The sequence below is a fragment of the Hippopotamus amphibius genome, chromosome 3 (assembly GCF_030028045.1).
Source record: "Hippopotamus amphibius kiboko isolate mHipAmp2 chromosome 3, mHipAmp2.hap2, whole genome shotgun sequence".
NCBI classification, from domain to species: Eukaryota; Metazoa; Chordata; class Mammalia; order Artiodactyla; family Hippopotamidae; genus Hippopotamus; species Hippopotamus amphibius.
In genome coordinates, this window is record NC_080188.1 from 5,502,791 (window position 1) to 5,521,532 (window position 18,742).

General features: G+C 39.0%; 1 protein-coding gene across 1 annotated transcript in view; it reads right to left on the reverse strand.

Moving 5' to 3' along the window:
- Positions 1–13,900: 13,900 nt before the first annotated feature.
- PPARGC1A (PPARG coactivator 1 alpha) overlaps positions 13,901–18,742 on the reverse strand; it is a 38,206-nt gene continuing 33,364 nt past the window's right edge. Inside the window, exon 11 of the mRNA XM_057726373.1 lies at positions 13,901–15,387. Coding sequence (XP_057582356.1) covers positions 15,284–15,387 — 104 coding nt within the window. The 3' untranslated portion in view covers positions 13,901–15,283. The remainder of the gene's footprint in view (positions 15,388–18,742) is intronic.

Consider the following 18,742-nt stretch of genomic DNA (forward strand, 5'->3'; position numbering starts at 1 on the left):
TAGCCAGAAGGGACAATTTTAGGGGGTTATCTTAATAATAATAATGATAGAAGGGTAGATTGATTTAAAAGCTTTGTTCTCTGCATTGGGGCATTGAGATGAATTCTAAAGTGGTGCCAGAGCTTTGAGGAAATTAGCGATATCTCTCAAGAAATGCCAATAATGGAGAACTAGCTCGGAGTTATTAACGGAGTCGGCACTTTCTACTTTCAGAGCAAGTCTATCACTGTGCCGGGGCCTTGGCCTCTTGTATGGGAAATGAGTTAATGTCGTCAAAATATGACAAGCTATTTTTATTCCTTACCCAGATCAGCCATAGTTTAACAATGCATTTCAAAGTACGGCTGATGGAAACTCCACCTGAAATCTGTTCTCCCAGATAAGTATCGTCATCCCATTCATCGTTTTAAGAAAAGAAATCTTAGTGCACAGCAGCATTTTCATCTGCTTTGGTTTCAGCCCGAGACAAATTGTGTTTGCTGCAAACTAATTAATATCAGTCACCTGGAAAGTAGAAATTGGGAGACAAAAGACTTTCTTGATAAACAGATTTCTGGGTAAGGGATGTACATGGATGGGACAATTCATTTGGCCATAGAAATAGCAGAAATGAGACTTTTTGGATAGATACTTGGAAGGCACGAGCAAATCCTCCCAGCTTCTGCCATTTCTGCTCAGGGGTGGCTTTTGTGCTAAGTTTCAACCTTCCCTTACATTTGGGTCAGCAGAAATCTCTATGCCCCCAGAGAAGTTTCCCTAAAACTATAACCAGATTGTGAAAATAATGACCAACTCCTGGGAAAACCCACTTGCACCCCAGCCATCAGCAGCCCCCTTGCCTGACCCAAGTTCCCACTTGCTTAAAGAACCATAAAGGTTGGCCTGGGTGGTGCGCGATCCAAGGATTCCACTCAGAGTCGTGCAGCTAGCAAAGCAAAGCATGTTCAGAAGCAATAAGCGGTAGACAGATTTCCCAGAACTACCCTGTGGCGGGGTGGGGGTGGGGAGGGCAGCCATCCAGCTCTGAGGAAAGACAGCCCATGTTTCTCATGGGTCCCGCAGAACCAGCTCGTCATGACTGCCTTCTGATGAAGAAATCACATTCTGTCATAGCAGACTCTCATTTCAGGGGGTGGTTCTTTGAAAGAGGCAGGAAAGGGAAAATGGCGCCATATGAGGATTCCTTACACCCAATTGCTCAGAGAAGGCTTGGGGGATCATTTTCTCATATCAAAAATCATAAATTGCCCTTTTTGTAGGAGCTTGAGAAGAATGATCTCAGAAACGACGCAGAGCCAGGGCACTGGGGGATTCGTTTAGCAAAAACTGAAAATCCTGTCAATTTCTATTCATCTGTCCAGTCAGCCAGCCAACACCCTCACAAACTCAAAGGACAAAACAAAGGTAATTTGATACATTAGGATATGATATTATGGTTGCTGTGATAGGTGTATACACAGAAGACATAAAAATGAAGGAGTCAGTTCTGCAAATCTGGGGCAGGAAGTGAGGAGAGATAGGTCTGGAAAGTTTTTCTAGAGAAGGCAACACTTGAACTAAGCCAACGAAAGATGGCAACTGTTTATATGCAGACAGATTAGGGAAATGTTGAATGTTCCCCATTCCAAGACAGATTCTGGGGAAAGACAGAGTTTTACTGCTTCTACATCTCCCACTGCCCAGTTCCACATATCAAGGTCAGTTCTGTTGACTAAAATCCCATGGAGCCTTCATTGTCCATTCTCCCTTAGGAGTAATGAATTTGTTCCCATACATCTTGGGACATTTCTGAATTACACACTCATTACATTGCATGCATTCATGAGTTTGCAAATTCCTTGAGGGCAGGGTCTCATTAATTGGTTTTTGCTACTCTGGTAACAACAGTGACTGGGACATAGCACATGTTTTTGTAGTTTGTCAAGTACTTTATATGTCTCCACACTTGATTGAGAGTTTCTTAAATGTAGGAACTACATTATTCATCCCTTCCAGGTCTAGCTCAAAGTACATATTAAATAAATGTGTAATGAATGTCTAAATAGATGAGAAAGTTCTTAAATATGGAGAATATAAGTAAGTATTACATCTTCTAGGAACCCACGCAAACTGCAACAGGATAATGAAGGCAAGGACACACTCACTGTATGTCCTTCTTCTGCCCACCCAGTGTCACTGTCCTCCCTGCCTTCTTCCAGGGAGGGAGGACTTAGGTTTTCCAATTTCTCTCACTTTGGGTGTAACACAACCACCTGTTATTTTGAAGTGATCTGAGCAACAGTGACTTAGAACTGGTAACGGCCATAGTTTTTCATCGTTTCCAAGAATACTTTCAGTTTAATTAAAACCTATATGAATCACCAAGTGTTGAATTCCCAGTATGATTGGTCAGCCATAGAAGGGATATTTTGGAGAAAGGCATCTGCCATGAACCTCTCAACTCATCCTATGGATGCAGCAGCCTAATCTGTAATAAGATTGATTCTGCCTCCCTTGTTGGCCACACCTGACTGGTCAGTCAATATCCCTGTTGTCCTCATGGACTCAGTTTGTTCTGCATGAATTTGTTCTTGTCAATGTGTTGCTGGTTCATGTTCTGATATGGTGCCCAGCAATTTGGGATGTCACTGAAATGACAATGACAGCCTGTATTCTAACCCAGACTCTACCCCTGTGTGACCTGAAGCCAGGGACTTATCCTCTGTGACCCTGAGCATCCTTGAATATGTCCCCTGAGACACTCCTCTTGAGGTTAATTCTATAATTCTTTGAGTTTTATTTATCTTCTCAGAGTCCATGAAGTCAGTGGATATGGTATTCCACATCATCTTTTCATAAGTTTCCTTTGGGAGGGTGAGGGGTGACCTTGGAGGGATGTAAGAATTGCCATGGATCCTATGTAACTTGTTACTCATGGTGATTCATTAAGCTGCCAGGAGGTTCTCAGCCTAGCCAAGCTTCTCAAACAGCCCATCCAGTCCAGCCCTCGGCCTGATCGTGTAGAGGGTTGGAAAATTCACAGCCATAGAAAGCTCTGGAAATGGAATATTTGTTGGGTGATGGGGGAGACATGAAGAAGAAGAGACATATCCAATGGGGGCGCAGCATCTTCTGCCATGGAGATTTACTTCAGGACCACCTCTTTCTTGAATTTAAATATTCACTGATTGTATATAGTGGTCCTCGATACAGAAAGGCCACGCCCTCAAGGAAAATCACGCCCTCCAAAAAGATACACAAACCACATTCTAGCCAGAATCTCTCAGAGAAAAAAAAAAAATACACTGTATTTCCTCCATTAGGCCCAACCTCCTTTCAATAATTCCTTTCTCACCTGGCCCATGAAACGAATCACGAAGAGAATATTTTCTGGGAAAATTGGTAGAAAAACCCTGATGCAGACAGTTCCTCTTCTGATTGCAGCCTGACTTCCATGTATTGAATATCACATCAAGTATTAGTTCAGGATTTTCAAAGGAGATCTCAGCAAAAGAAGAAGGAAAAAAAAGCCTACAAAGTTTTTCAAAGTACCTACTGCAGAGCTATCCAGTCATAGATCTAAATGTCAGTGCTATATGCCCGATTTGCACATTTCAAACCAATTTGGTGATTTTTTTTCATTTTTATCTTCACGCATGAAGTGCTTTAGAATACTGAAACAATTTAGAATCATATTTAGTTTGCAACAGTTCAATTAACTTAAGTGCTGAAACATGCTCCCCAGCTGGTAACTAGTTTAATCGGTTACTATTACAAGAAATAATTTCCTCAGTGCTGGGGCTCCCCAATGTCCTCTCTGGAGAGGGCATGGCCGTTCACAGGTATGTAGGAATGGGAATGTTAGGAGAGTGGCAAAAAAATCTCTGACTTAATGAAGATGAAAAATCAGAATCCTTGCTAATATTAAGAAAAAGAAAAGAAACAACTACCTAGGTATGAGTTTCCAACTTCTGCTGTGATTTTATGACCTGTTCTTTCGGAATAACTTTAGAACCACTCAGTAAGCAAGATGAGGGTATGGATCAAGGGTCGAAGACCTAAAGACACTGCGTAAGTGCACTTAACCATGAGCCAAAATGATAAATAGGACACCAAGATGAATGTCATGAAGGCTGTGAAGAATGATTAGCTGGGACAGTTGAGCAGCTGCTAAGGCAACTCCAAACACCTGGAAAGAAGGATTTCCTTCTGGCTTACAGCAAGGCTGAATTGTTCTAATTGCATTTGCATTAAAGTCACCACTGGCAAATTGCAAAAAGGATACCATACAGTGGGAAAACATTATGTACATTTTCAAAAGGCACAACATAATACTGCATCTTACTTTTGGAGACATGGAAAGGCAGTTAAGAGAAAAAGAAATGGGTGGGAATAGCAACACACCAACCACAGGAGAGAGTTCACGACCGAGGAGGGAAGGAGAAAAAAAAAGATGGGTATGTGATTTTTTTCAGAGCAATCTTAAGCATAGAGGGTAAATGTTAAGATCTCATAAACTCTGGCAGTGAATACGTGAGGCTCTATTCGATTATTTTACGCACTTATGTGTCTGTTTGATATGTTTTCTAATTAAAGCTTAAAAACATTTTTAAAAGAGTCTGTGACAATACCCATTTTGCAGCCATTGTTAAGCCAGTCATTACTGTAACATTTTCGCTCACCATGGAGACGGAAAGTCCTAGACTATTTTTTAAGGTTCATAGAATGCCAAAAACCAAAGTCCGTGATCAACTACCCCTCTTTCCCTCTTGATAATTTTTTCTTTTTATTTATTTTTTATTGAAGTATAGTTAATTTACAGTGTTGTGCTAATTACTGCTGTACAGCAAAGTGATTCAATTTATATATATATACACACATATACATCCTTTTTTAATATTCTTTTCCATTATGGCTTATCATACGATATTGAATATAGTTCTCTGTGCTATACAGTGTGACCCTGTTGTTTATCCTTCCTATACATAAAAGTTTACTGCTAACCCCAACCTCCCACTCCATCCCTCTCCCAACCCCCACCCCCGGCAACCACCAGTCTATTCTTTATATATATAATTCTGTTTCTTTTTCATAGATAGGTTCATTTGTGTCATATGTTAGATTCCACACATACATGAAATCATCTGGTATTTGTCTTCCTCTTTCTGATTTATTTCAGAAGAAGATAATCTCTAGTTCTATCCATGTTGCTGCAAGTGGCATTATTTCGTTCTTTTTGCCCTCTTTATAATTTTAACTGACTTCGTTGAGTTTGGACACTGGATTGGAACATAGCCCAAATATTGCAGCATTAGCAACTGAGCCCTCTTTTCCTTACTATTGATTCCAGGTACAATGTGGACACTACCCCCAACCATAAACTCAAACTCTGTCTAGTGATGGATTGCTTTCCACAGTGACCCTAAGACCTTCCTGTAGAAAGGTTAGCACTGGAGACAGAAATCCAGACAAATACACGTGAGAAGTTTTAAGAAGGCCGTCTATCATGAACAGCTGATATTCAAGATGGCAACGGCCATACACGCAGGAAAGACAAAGCACTCAGTCAAAAGGTGGCTAGCGATTATGCCTACGGCTCGTCACGTATCTTAGCTTCAACCTGGAACCCTTTAAATAGTGTTGGGAAAACCATACAGAGCTGTAAAATATTGATTATTTTTGTTATTGAATACCTAAGTGGTAATGGTGTACCAATTCCAAGTTAATTTAAATTCAGAGAGGAGATCTACTTTTTTTTTAAAGTTGATTGGCAATCCTTTTAAATCAAATTGTTTACCATGGGATCACAGCACTTTGCCATTCCTGCCCATGAAGTATGAGAATCTCTGGCCTCAACCTCATAGACATTGGTCATATAGCAATATACTTTCTAGAAAACACAAACACACATGCAGACACACATACACATATACATATATGTACACACAGACATACAGGCACATATATGTGTACACACATATACATATATATACATATATACATATACAGTTCACCCTTGGACAACACGGGCTTGAACAGCTAGGGTCCACATACACGTGGCTTTTTAAATATGACATGATGTGGAACCACAGATATGGAGGGTTGACTGTAAAGTTATTCTTGCATTTTTGACTGCACAAGTTGTAGGATGCCTAACCCCCCGCGATGTTCAAGGATCGACTGTACATATATACATATAGACCTGTGTATGTGTATACACACACACACGCACACACATTCTCTCTCTCTCTCTCTCCTGCCAAGAGTGTCCTGCTGTTGTCATTAGTAAATATACAGTTTCATTTTTTCTTACTATATTGCCAGCTAGTCCCTTCTGCTCCTAGTACCTAGTGTGGTTCCTGGCCCATTGGAAGTGTTCAGTGAAGGTGGAATGAATGAATGTATTTTGGAACATTCATTCATTCTAATAAGATGGTAACAACAAAACCACACAAACTTTTCAATCACCTCTGATGGAAAAATCGTTTCTTCTGGGCCTTAATACTTTATTGGTGGAGGCATTATATACAGGAAAGAGTCAATTAAATAAGTTTCAGGGTCAACTGGACTTCACCCAGATCTTGGCAGCTTCTTTACACCTCCATTTTCTCATCTATAAAGTGAGAATAATGGGACACTCCTTCATTCTTTACTTAGGAGGACTTATCAAGAAAATTCACATAAAGAGTAAAGCAAAGTGACTGGAAGACGGTAAGCCCACGATAAGTATGAGTTGATACCACTGTGGTCAATATTACTTCCCTCACTGCTCTAATCACAGCCTGAACTTGCTGGACTTTCAAATGGAAGATAGATTTTCACATTAGCCTTCTGACTGCAGCAGAAAGATTCATCTAATTTGAAAATTAAGATGTTAGAGGAAAAGTCTCAGATTAAGTAACACCGTAACCTAAGGCGAAATTGCTGAGCAACCAGACAGCCAGGGGTGTCACAAAGACCAGATTCTGAGAAGTGAAGTCTCTAAGTTGACCATGTTTCTGAATGGAGATGGTAAGGCCAAGTTTTTAAGAGCATGAAGAAAGAGCAAGTAATGCCTTTAAATCATCCCAATGCCATGAGTTATACGTTCCCATGGAATCTAACAGATATGACTTTTGAGGGGGTTCAACTTTAACCTTCAAAATGCTGCAAGTCTCTGATGCTCCCTTGCTGCAGGTGGTGGCTCTAGAGATGGTAAAACTGAACCAATTAGAAGGAAAAAATGGGATCTTCTGCAATGCATCGTTGGAAGGTGAAGAGCCATGTTTATTGCATGCACGCGGGTATCTTTTTATCATTCCACAAAAATAAAGCTGAAAATTTCTCTCCAAAAACCTGGTTAGGAAAATCTCTAAGAGCCTCCCACCAATCTAAACAGCCCAGGATTTTAATAACTCTTCCAAGGAAACACCAGGTCAGTAAAGGCCAATTGCTGTCTAGCTGACACAAAACCACACACATATACGGAACCAGCTTTGTAAGGTCCATTCTCTTATTCACAGCTCCACTACCCTCGCTGTATAATTGCCCCTTTTGTTTATATAGTCCCATAGAATGGGTAAGCACAAAAGGCAAATAAGAAATCAGGGGGAATCTTTGCCCAAACCTTGCTCTGTACTTGAAGTTCAACTGTGTTTGGTTAACCTTCTATTTATTCCTTCTCTATCCTTCAGCTGACCTTTCTAGTTTTGGTCTTTGCCATGGTGTGTCGTGGCAAAAGGTGGCTGAATGAGACCCTGGCACCATGTGACAAAGAAACGCTTATGAGCTCTCTATGAATTGTTTCATTCATTAGGCGCACACCCTGACACTCCCTTTGGATGCCACCATGCCTGGCATTAAAAATGGGAAAATGTCAGCCCCAACACACAGGTACTTCTCAGCCTCAGACACAGAGGCCAAACATTTGGTGGAGAACTCTGATTTTTCCTTTGCCTGCAATCATTTTCCCATTGGGTGGTCTGATAGTGACCCAGAAGTTGATCCTGGGAGAGGCATCTCACTGAATAGTATCCGGATGTATTGTCTATGTAACCAGAGAAGTGGAAGAACATTAGGCCACGTGTTGCCCTTGATCATGAAGTCACCTGACATGAAATTAACATGGCCACATCACATGTTGTGTCACCCGATTACTAACGTATCCTTCTCTGCTACACAGGGTAATTAATCATCACTCCGTGATAGTGTACACACCTTCCTATCAACAAAGTGTGACCTGCTTATGGAGGGCAGTACCTCCAAGTACTACAAAACATGGGTCATTTGATTAAAGGGTATAGCAGTCAAGCTGAAAACCTGCTAAATGGTTAAACTAGGAACATGCACAGCCTCATTTTCTTTAAGTCTTTTAAGTGCACCGTGAAGCTCTGGTAGGAATAAGAGACCTGGTTGGAAATGAAGTGAGAGCACAGATATGAAGCATTTCAACACCACCAAAGTCAATCAAAGGAAAGTACCTGTGAATTCCCTTAAATGACTTGCTGGAGGGTATTGTGTGGTAACTATATTACTATAGTCCCCCCTTTTTTCATCAATGAGTGTTGTTAAAGAGAAGCTTGACGATAGAGTTCCTAACAGCGGCAAAAATAAATTCTCTCCAATTAAGTAGTCTAATAAGCTATTTAGGATTTTACCACTTAACATTCTTTCCTTCCCATTTAATTTCAGCTTTCACTTGGATGTCATCTTGTTGAAAATCCATCACAGAAAACTACGTGGAGAAAAAAGATAACGTTGCTAAGTGCTCCCAATGTTCCAAAACGAGCAGAGGCACAATATTTTTTCTAAATCACCCCAGGATTTTTCCCTAATAATTCAGCTTCTTCCTACTAGAAATTAATATATGAAAATATATGAAAATGGTCAATATGCAAATTCAAATATCACACTAGCTACTCGCCTTCAGTAAGTGCTATATGCATACGTGTGGAATACAATATTTTAAGGTTCTTGATGATAATGCCTTGCTGTGCATATGTGCATGTATAATTACGCTCATTTAATTTAATCATGAAAATATTATAGGGTCATTTGGTTTTCTCCTCTAAAAGTTCTCTCACTTTTTTCAGTTAGTTTATTTCCACTCTGCCCCTTTCACAAGTCAGCGATGGTAAGCAATGGTATTAGGGTTGAAAGGAATAGGATCACATTCCTGTAAGAGTGATGGACAGAAGAGAGGCATACGGGAGGGGGTGGCCACTTGTCCTTATCATACATTCTAATCGAGGAACAGCGTTAGGCATTTCAGTAGAACCTGGCTCTAGAAATATCCGAATTTTCTGATCATTTCTTCCTGTAAGTTTCCAGTGTCTCTGAATGCTGAGAATTTGCCCTGGGGACAGTCACCTGATTACAACAGAAGCCCAGGAAACCAGCTCATGTGACCCACACATTCCGCACGCTTGACTGGAGTGAAGCTTGTGGGGCTTTGCAGAATTACTGGAATCACATGGGATATACGCAGGGGAGCAGGAGGGTGGAGGACATTTAACTTAAATCATGAACTGGAAGAGTAGATATCGCCACGGTAAGTAGAATAAAAAGGACCATGTTGATTGAAAGGGAAGAAACATGACACAAAGGTCACTGCATATTATCCTTCCCCCACCAAGGAAATCTTATTTTCTTTCTCTTAGAAAAAACTCTGTTCCTTTTCCCCAACATGTTAACAGAGACCAGTGAAAAGAAATAGGTTGCTTTGTGCCCATCAATAGAATCTATATAGCATCTTTTTCCCCAGGGATTAATTCAGCTTTTGATTAAATCTTTCTGAGATTTAAATCATGATGTTACAAACCTCCAAGGAGCTCCTCTATGAGTTGTGACCTTTTTTATTACTCTCTGCTGTTTGATAAAGTGCGAAGATTGATTTACAATAGTGTATACTGTGTTTGAAAACAAGGAATAGCAAAGAGAATTGTGAAATATAAGATTAATATAAAATAAATATTGCAAAAAGTGTGTCTTGGTTAAAATATTCTATAATTAATACTGAGTTACAGCTGTGTCGCCAGTAACACTAGTGTCAGATGAATATAATGATGTTCTCATAGCTGTAAATTACATCCAATGATTAGCTAAATAATACTACAATGAGGAGAAAACTGGCAATGCTGAAAGAGGATTTTGAACCAATATCACAATGTACACGTTAAACAGATTTAGTCTGGAGGACTTTTGAATTGAAACAAGCTCCTTTTAAATATACTATTCATACCCAGTGTTCATTTACTTTCATCAGCCTAATTTTGGTTCCAAAAATTATTTTGCCATTAGTATCATCAAGGATGGAAGCGATTTAATGTTTGAGGACAACATCAAATGAATCCTTTATCTCTAATCAGGATGTTCCTGTACAAGACTAGAGGCTACTACTTTTTTTTTTTTTCTTAAAAATCCCTCTTTACCCTCAAAAGGTTTATAAGGGTAAAAAGTTAACCCTTTAAAAGGAAGACCGTTACTATTCTATTGTCCTTGCTAATTCCAGCCAAAAGATTCAAAATGCCCTATACAATGTAAACATCACTGGAGACAAGTCCCGATTTGAGGGTTGTCCACGGAATCACGGCTGTAGATGAATACAATATTTGGGTAAGATAATGGTAAGTTTTCATTTTCTATTTTGATAAAATAATTGGCAACTCTTACAGTGCTATAAAATAGAAAGAGAGCCATGGGAAGTGATTCTTGTGTTATTTAGCAGATTTCAATGTACTATTGATAGCTCTATCACATTTTGAATAATTACGAATTTGTTTTTCTGTAGGAGAAAGGGGGGACTGGGAGCTGGAATATATTTCCCCACCTTTCCCCATGGCTAGACTTATGCTGAATTTTGCAATGCAAGTGTCTGGGAGTGGGGACCACCATCTGAAATCCGGACACGGCGGAGCACTCATAACACACTCTGCCATCAAGACCACCAACCATCTACAAGGCACAGTGGACATCCTGACAGCAACTCATACCAGCAGCTATCTACCAGCTTGTCACATATTTAACTGATGACTTACATATGACGGGGGGGTACAGGGAGGTGCCTTCTGTTACAAGTCTTCAGAACACATTCAGTCCATGCTATACACCCGAAACCAACATAACATTATAAATCAACTATACTTCAAAAAAAAAAAATTCAGTCCATTACAGTAGAATTGCTTCCTAAGCTGAAATATTTAGCAGGTTTCTCACTAGGGCCTGTGGCTTGTACTTAAAATTCACACTTTGCAGTGTTAAGTACAAAAAACAGAGCTAATCCGTTTGATAAAGTCCCACGTCACTTCTCATTATAGAAATCACCACTTCCGCCTTTGCCATTTGAAAGGAGACAAGGTAAAATACAGAAGGTGCACATTACCTTAGAGCTGAAATCCATCCATGAATATGGAAAAGCAGGGGGAGGGGGCCGATCCAGGGAGGAAACAGAATGACGATAAGCAAGTAATGCGTACTGATCGGAGGAATATGCCAGGAGTTTGGTTATGATAAATAAGCAAAGCAGAAGTAGATTTGAAACATTCGTTTCCCTTTATTAGCTCAGTGAGGCTGATGTGTACTGCACATTTAAAAAAAAAAAATCACAGGAATTTTCATACAATGAATAAAACCACAACAATACATGTAGAATTGGCAGGTGGAAAAAAAAGCCCGGCAAGGGCTCAACTAATCGCTCACTCTCCCTCTTCAGCATAGTTCAACCAACAGTATTATACTTTCACCTACAAATCTTAAAGTAGCTCCATCAAATCAGCAGTTCACATTATTGAAAATGTCTGTCACATAGGTACAAATTTAGAATCATCACATTATATTACATGGCTATTCTAGGTCATCTATAGATCAGGTCTTAGACTACAGTGATTGAAGTTCTCGTTACAGCCATCAAAAAAGGACACATAATCATTACCTACTGTAAGCTCACATCTAAAGGCATGAAAAGGTTTCCTTTTTTTCAACTGACCCAACCATCATACCCCAACAGGGCAAAGTTCCCTCTCTGCTGCTTTGAATGTTGACAGCCCAACCGTTGCTCTCGGAGTCGTTTAGCAAAAATTGATTTTGTTGCACTGGAAGAATTATTCTGCTACATCTCTTTAAAAACAAAAACAAAAACAAAAAACCACATTTCTAAAGCACCAGTTCAGTTACCAAAATTGTTGATGTGGCACTTACCACAGCATGAAGGCAATGGCCCGGGGTCATCTAAAAATCCTACACATCTATGCTGAAATTTGCCTCCAGTGATGATGGGGTGCATGTGTACATTTGAAATAGTCTCTCCAAAAAATTTAAAAATAAGAATAAAGGGAACACAGTTTACATTTTGATGGGCTACCCACAGTGTCTGCATAAGTTACAAAAGCTCTATTTGGATGGTCTAGTGATTCTCTCTTTGCACTAATTTTAGATGCAATTTGAAGTCCATGGAGGAAACCCATCTTCATGGTAACAATATTTATCAGGCCAGAAGGGGGATAAATAAATCCTCAGCATGAAATCTGTAGTGTTGTCTTTTGATGAGTAAGAAAAGAAACCAAGTCTTTTACTCATGTCAACAATCCAGGGCAAAAAGGAGAATGTATTGAAAATTGGATCACAAAAAATTTAAAGGCAAAATAGAGAACGCATCTGGTCCTTGAACACATAATATGATTCACTAAATATTGATTTCTTAAAAATAATTTATTGCTCTTAATAGTCTTTTTTTTATTCTTATTCTACAACAGAAGATACTCAAAATTCAGAAAGAAAGACTGTAAACTTTAGTTTGGCGTCCACACAGAGTTAAAATACCTGCATTTAACCTACAGAACAACAAGAATTAGGCAGATTAAAGATGTGTTACGGTTGTAACGCAGGACCTGTGAACAAGTTCTTTTATTTCATAGTATTTTTATTGCTTTCTACCTACTTAGAAATAAGAAGCCAAAAACTCAAGCAAGCATCCGACAGGACAGACAGTGGATTCACTCAGAACACAATATGCTGGTGATAAATGAATGCAGCTTTCAAAATTAGCTGCATTGGCCTGGGGGTGAAATCCATTTTATAAGATCGTGTTGGGCGAGAGACAGGAAAAGAACGGTTACGCGGTAGGTATATCGCATCTTCCAGAAAAGTCATGTCGGCCAAACTGTAATCGAATCTCAATTTAGAAACTTGAATACACACGCCAAACTTTACTGACTTCCATTCCAGGGCTCCACACTCAGAGGAAATCCTGATGCTCAAAAATGGAGGTTTTTCTGAAGTCTTTATTGGATTTAGCAGAAGCAATGTCATCAAGAACAACTTCATGGTCACGTCAGAGGCCATGCTAGTGCAAGTAGAAACACTGCTTCTGCAAAAGCGGAATTTCCCAAATGAAACACTTAAACTCCAACCTGACAACTGCCATGCATCCTAGGTAGAAAATTTCCACTGGCTTTATTATTTTCATCATCTCATAATTTATAATAAATAGGCTATCTGCAACTGATAAATATGTCTCTTTAGTAAACAAAGGAATGAAATATCAGTATTTATACAGGATGCATAACTGTAAAAAATACAGATAAATACCGCCATCATACTTTGCCAAGGGAAGGAGATACTGGCTTCAAAGATAGTCTTCAGACACACATTAATTATTGTAAAAATCATACTGTAATTATTACCTCAGCATTTTGTATCAAATTAAAATCACAAAAATTAAAACAAAACAGCATTTTAAAAAGATTTTTGACCTCTAGTTTCAAAACTACTGTTGATAGAGAAAATAAAAACATTTCTTAATGGTTACCCATTGAGAGACTTTACATAAAATCATGATATCTTCTAGAAAAATTTTAGATGAGAAAATTTCATTCCCCTAACAAATCCAGTGTATAAAACTTCAAAGAAAAACAAGCAACAAGAAAATGTGGAAAAATATCGCAGAAGTGGTTAATACCTTTAGGGGGTTAGGAGATTTCTTGACAAGATGCTTGGATCGAAGCTCACCTAAGAAGGGATGGTTGTGCGTAAAGCATCGATTTGTTGTGTTGCACTCAACGGACACACACACTGTCCTTTGTTTTGTTTTGTTTTACAATCAAATGTATATAAGCGGTAAGTTCAGCTTCTAAATATGTTAGTGTACAATAATTGTTTCACCTCATAATTACATTTGAATATTCTCGATTAAGAAAAATTTAGCAGTTTTGAAAAGAAGGCTGCATTTACAGTGCATAGCTGTAACAAAAAAAGAACATCATTGTATCATATATACACAAAATAAAAATACTCCATTTAACATCTGTAAATACTTAACTACATCAGAGAATGTAGCAATTACACTATCTGAACACCTCCCAGAGAGTTCTACCCGACTCTCCTTAGTAATGTAACACCGCGCTCGCTCCTCAGAAAGAACCACTGAACAAGATGCACGCTTGACCATTGACAAGGCTTTTGAAATTTGCAGTGGAAGATCAACATTTCGGACATTTACATGGGTGTCAGGAGAAAGGACGAAGTACAGAAACTTCAAAATGTTAGGAAAGTTGAGCATTCGGTGCCCGAAGTATCCTTTCCCACCCAGATTCCATGGCAAAAGGAAAAAGGGGAAAAAAAGAAAGAAAAAAAGGGAGAGGGGAGAGAAAGAAAGGATGTGAGTTCTACAGAACCTGCGGTTTCTTCAGGATTGTCATATAATCATTACGTTATGAGAGAAAGCTTGCTTCAAGTTGATTTTGCACTTTCTTAAAAAACAGAGTACGGAGGCTGATGCCCAGACATCAGTGGCTGTCATTTTAGGGTGGCTTGTGGTTGGTTGGTTAGTTTTCTTTCCTTTTGGATGTACGCATTTTTTTCCTTTCGAATAGAATATGAACATTTTGAAGTTCTAGGTTTTAAGTGTGTCTTCATGGAACTGCTGCCGTTCGAAGTGGTTTGCTCTTGCACCCTCTGGTCAGGTGCCCCCAGTCCCCACCTGTACATACACTCTTCCCCCAAACCAGGCAAACACACACACACACATGCACGCGCACACACACACACACACACACACTCCATCACCAAGAGACTCAGGGAAAGCAAAGCTGACACCCATGAATAAACATGTGCTTACTGGATTTCCATTCTGTCTCTTGCCTCTTCAGCAGCTGTGTTCATGTAAACCATTGTTGTTCTTGTTGTATTGTTGTTGTTTTGTTTTGTTTTTGTACAGAGAGTGTAAAGTAGGAGAAGTTCCTAAGTATGACTTGCGATAGTCTGTTAGGGAAGGACGCGCTGTCCCGTGAGGTATTCACCGTCCCTCTGTCATCCTCAGCCAGGGAACATGTTACCTGCGCAAGCTTCTCTGGGCTTCTTTCAGTAAACTATCGAAATCCAGAGAGTCATACTTGCTCTTGGTGGAAGCAGGGTCAAAGTCATCTGAGTTTGAATCTGAAAGAAACCCAAGCCAGATTAGATGTACCCTTTGCTGATGGTCATTAACTCAGCCATCTAGACTCACATTACCTGATGCAAGAGCAACTCATCCAACTGATACACTTTAAAAAATACACCCGGGACTTCCTAGGTGGCGCAGTGGTTAAGGATCCTCCTGCCAATGCAGGGAACATGGGTTAGATCCCTGCCCCAGGGAGATACCACATGCCGCAGAGCAACAAAGCCCGTGCACCATAACTATTGAGCCCGTGTGTCACAACTACTGAAGCCCACGCACCTAGAGCCCATGCTCCACAACAAGAGAGGCCACCACAATGAGGAGCCCATGCACCACAACAAAGGGTAGCCCCCTCTCGCTGCAACTAGAGAAAGCCCGTGTACAGCAATGAAGACCCAACACAGCCAATAAAATTAATTAATTTAAAAAAATATGCCCAACTTTTATTAGTATATGATATTAGTATTGGTGCACACATTTATATGTGCATATATTTGCATATATATATTTGTAGGAGGTATTTATATGTGTGTATATATATTTGCTGAAAGTATTTATATGGTATATGGTACTGGTATATATACACACCAATATTTTAGTTAATTAACTATATATTTATATATTTATTTATATGACATGTATAATTTGCAGAGGGTAAGGAGTGATGAGAATTCAAAACACTCATCTATTGACTCATTTCAGATTTAAACACTCCTGGGAGGTAATCAGAACAGACTTTAATATTCCTTTTCAATAGCAACTTAGGTAATCAATATGTTTTAAAAATAAGCCCCCTCCCCTCTTGGATGTTAAATGACTTACCCAAGGTTCCTCCACAACTTAGCTGCAGAGGTAAAAGTAGAAGCTGGAACTAATTTTCCTATTCAATGGGATTGATTTCATTGACCATGAAAGCCAGTTGAGTGGGTGAGAGACAACTGTCAGAACTTCACCCACTCATCACCCTGTTGCTCCCCTTTGAGGCAGGAGGGACCTACAATCTCCAGTACCTTGCGGGGCCACAGCAACAGTGGCACAAACTCTCCTCAGATTAGAAGGTTTAGGAAAATGCTCCATGCCTAGAGAGGCCAAATTCAGCCTCTTGACTCATTAATAGGAGAGGAAAAATACGCAGGTATAAATAAAGCCATGGTCTTTCTTAGATCCTTAAACTAGTCCAAGTAAGCTTTTGTGCAAATCTCCACATGCCACCTAAAGTAGCCCTGAACAAAAGGGACATATTTCAGCCACAATGAATGTAAAGTAAGAGTCTGTCAAATATTTCTGATTTTTCTGCATTGACATCGATGAGAAAGTCAACTCTGTCTGCTGGTTTCTCAGCTTGAGAAAGGGTATCTTGGAAATACAACAGACAGCCTCTGGCAAACACATTCATTCTCTGGAAAGCACTTACTTGAAGGGAAAACAAAACCTTTTCTGGGAAACGTTAACAATCTTACTCAAATGAATATTTGTGTTTTACTTAGATTAAATTACAAAACAGAAATTCTCAGTAACAGAAAAGGGTAATAGTAGATAACATGGAAACTAATCATTGACTTGGCAAGTTCCGCTGGAAAGGCTGCAAATCCCTCAACCTCTCAGAACCAGGCTGATTCCCCTCCCTGACCAGCTTCAATCTGCTTTAGATATAAAGACATCTTAGATTTAAAGACAAAGAAATTCCTTCACTTGTTTTTTCATTCTCACCATCCCGTGTCTTTACTGCCTTTCTCTTCCCAGGTAAGATGAATAATTACAGTCAGCCTCAGGTATAGAAACAGGACAAAAGTGGCCCATCTTCCTCACTAAAATTTTACATGGTCAATCTTAAATTATACTGGCTTACACGCTTCTCTTCACAGCCTAATGAATAGTTTGCTTGTACAACTAAAGCCTCATGAGCAGCTGCTGTTGGAGTCAAAACCTCTTTTTGTAGACATGCACGCACAAAAAAGTCCTGCTCATGTTAGAGATGATCCTGAAATCAGAATTGCACTTGCATGGTAGATGAAGATGGAAGAGTCGTCCAGTGATGGCAGTCTGTGTGACATAAAGTCAGCACAGAACCGTCGAGAACATATATGCATATCTTTCCTTTGAAAATTTTTTGAGAATATTTAAAATGTCTTAATTCGGGATTATTCCACATGAAACCCAGAATTTCAGTGTTTCTGTATTTTCATTAGCAAATACTAAAAGTACTTTGATACAGTGGTTTTCAAGAGTTTCTTCACCATGAAATACGGTAGCTGGTGCTTATGTATATACCAGTTTTCACAGGCATACTATGTCAGTAGGCACCCACAGAATCTTTTTCATTTCTTGAAGAGAGAATAGTGTTTACATGCAACTCCTGTGGCAATGTCATCCACTCCACCCCTTTCTCTCCACTAAAGGAAGGATATTGCAACACAAGTAAGGTATAATGAAATTTTTATAGGAATAACCATTAAAGCCACTCTAATAAATTTTAAAAATAAATCGTTATAAATAATAATACTGTATTGATAGAAACAAATCACATCACAACTGTATTTCTAGCACCTAGAGAACTGTTGGCACAAAGTAGGCACTCTATATTTGTCTAATAAATGTATTAATCTTAAACGCCTGCATATTGTTAAAAACATGATTGGAAATATTTGTGTTAGGATCTGGGATTGATTTACCAATAAATGGCAAGGGTATATGTAAAGTTACATATATATTCAAGATGATAATATAATACATTTCTTTGTGTTAATAATGAGTCCGTGGCCAATGTTACTTTTTCTTATTTAAGTATAAGTTCTAAACCATAACTGATTTCTGATCAAAATGATCATATTCTTAATCCTGACCCATCCTTCCATTGTGACCCAAGTCCTAATTTAATTTCTGTCTTTCCTTTTTAAGGTGTTTCATCAAGCTCTTTCAAATGGAAAGATCCATTTGTTTATAGAGCAGTAAACAGAAAAACACACAGATTACAGATTCATAGAAACCAGACTTAAATATTGACTTCATCACGGTAAGCTTGATCATCCCTTTAAATTCGGAGTCTCATTTATAAATCTGGCTCATAAATAATAACTAGAATCACTGTGTTTTGCATTAATAGTATTGTAGTAATCATTAAGTGGCCTCAACAACAGAGAAATGGAGACCTAAATAGACATTTCTCCAAAGAAGACATACAGATGGCCAACAGGCACATGAAAAAATACTCAATATTGCTAATTATTAGAGAAGTTCAAATCCAAACTATGATGAGGTATCACTTCACACCAGTCAGAACGACCATCATTTAAAAGTCTACAAATGATAAACGCGGAATAGGGTATGGAGAAAAAGTAACCCTCCTACACT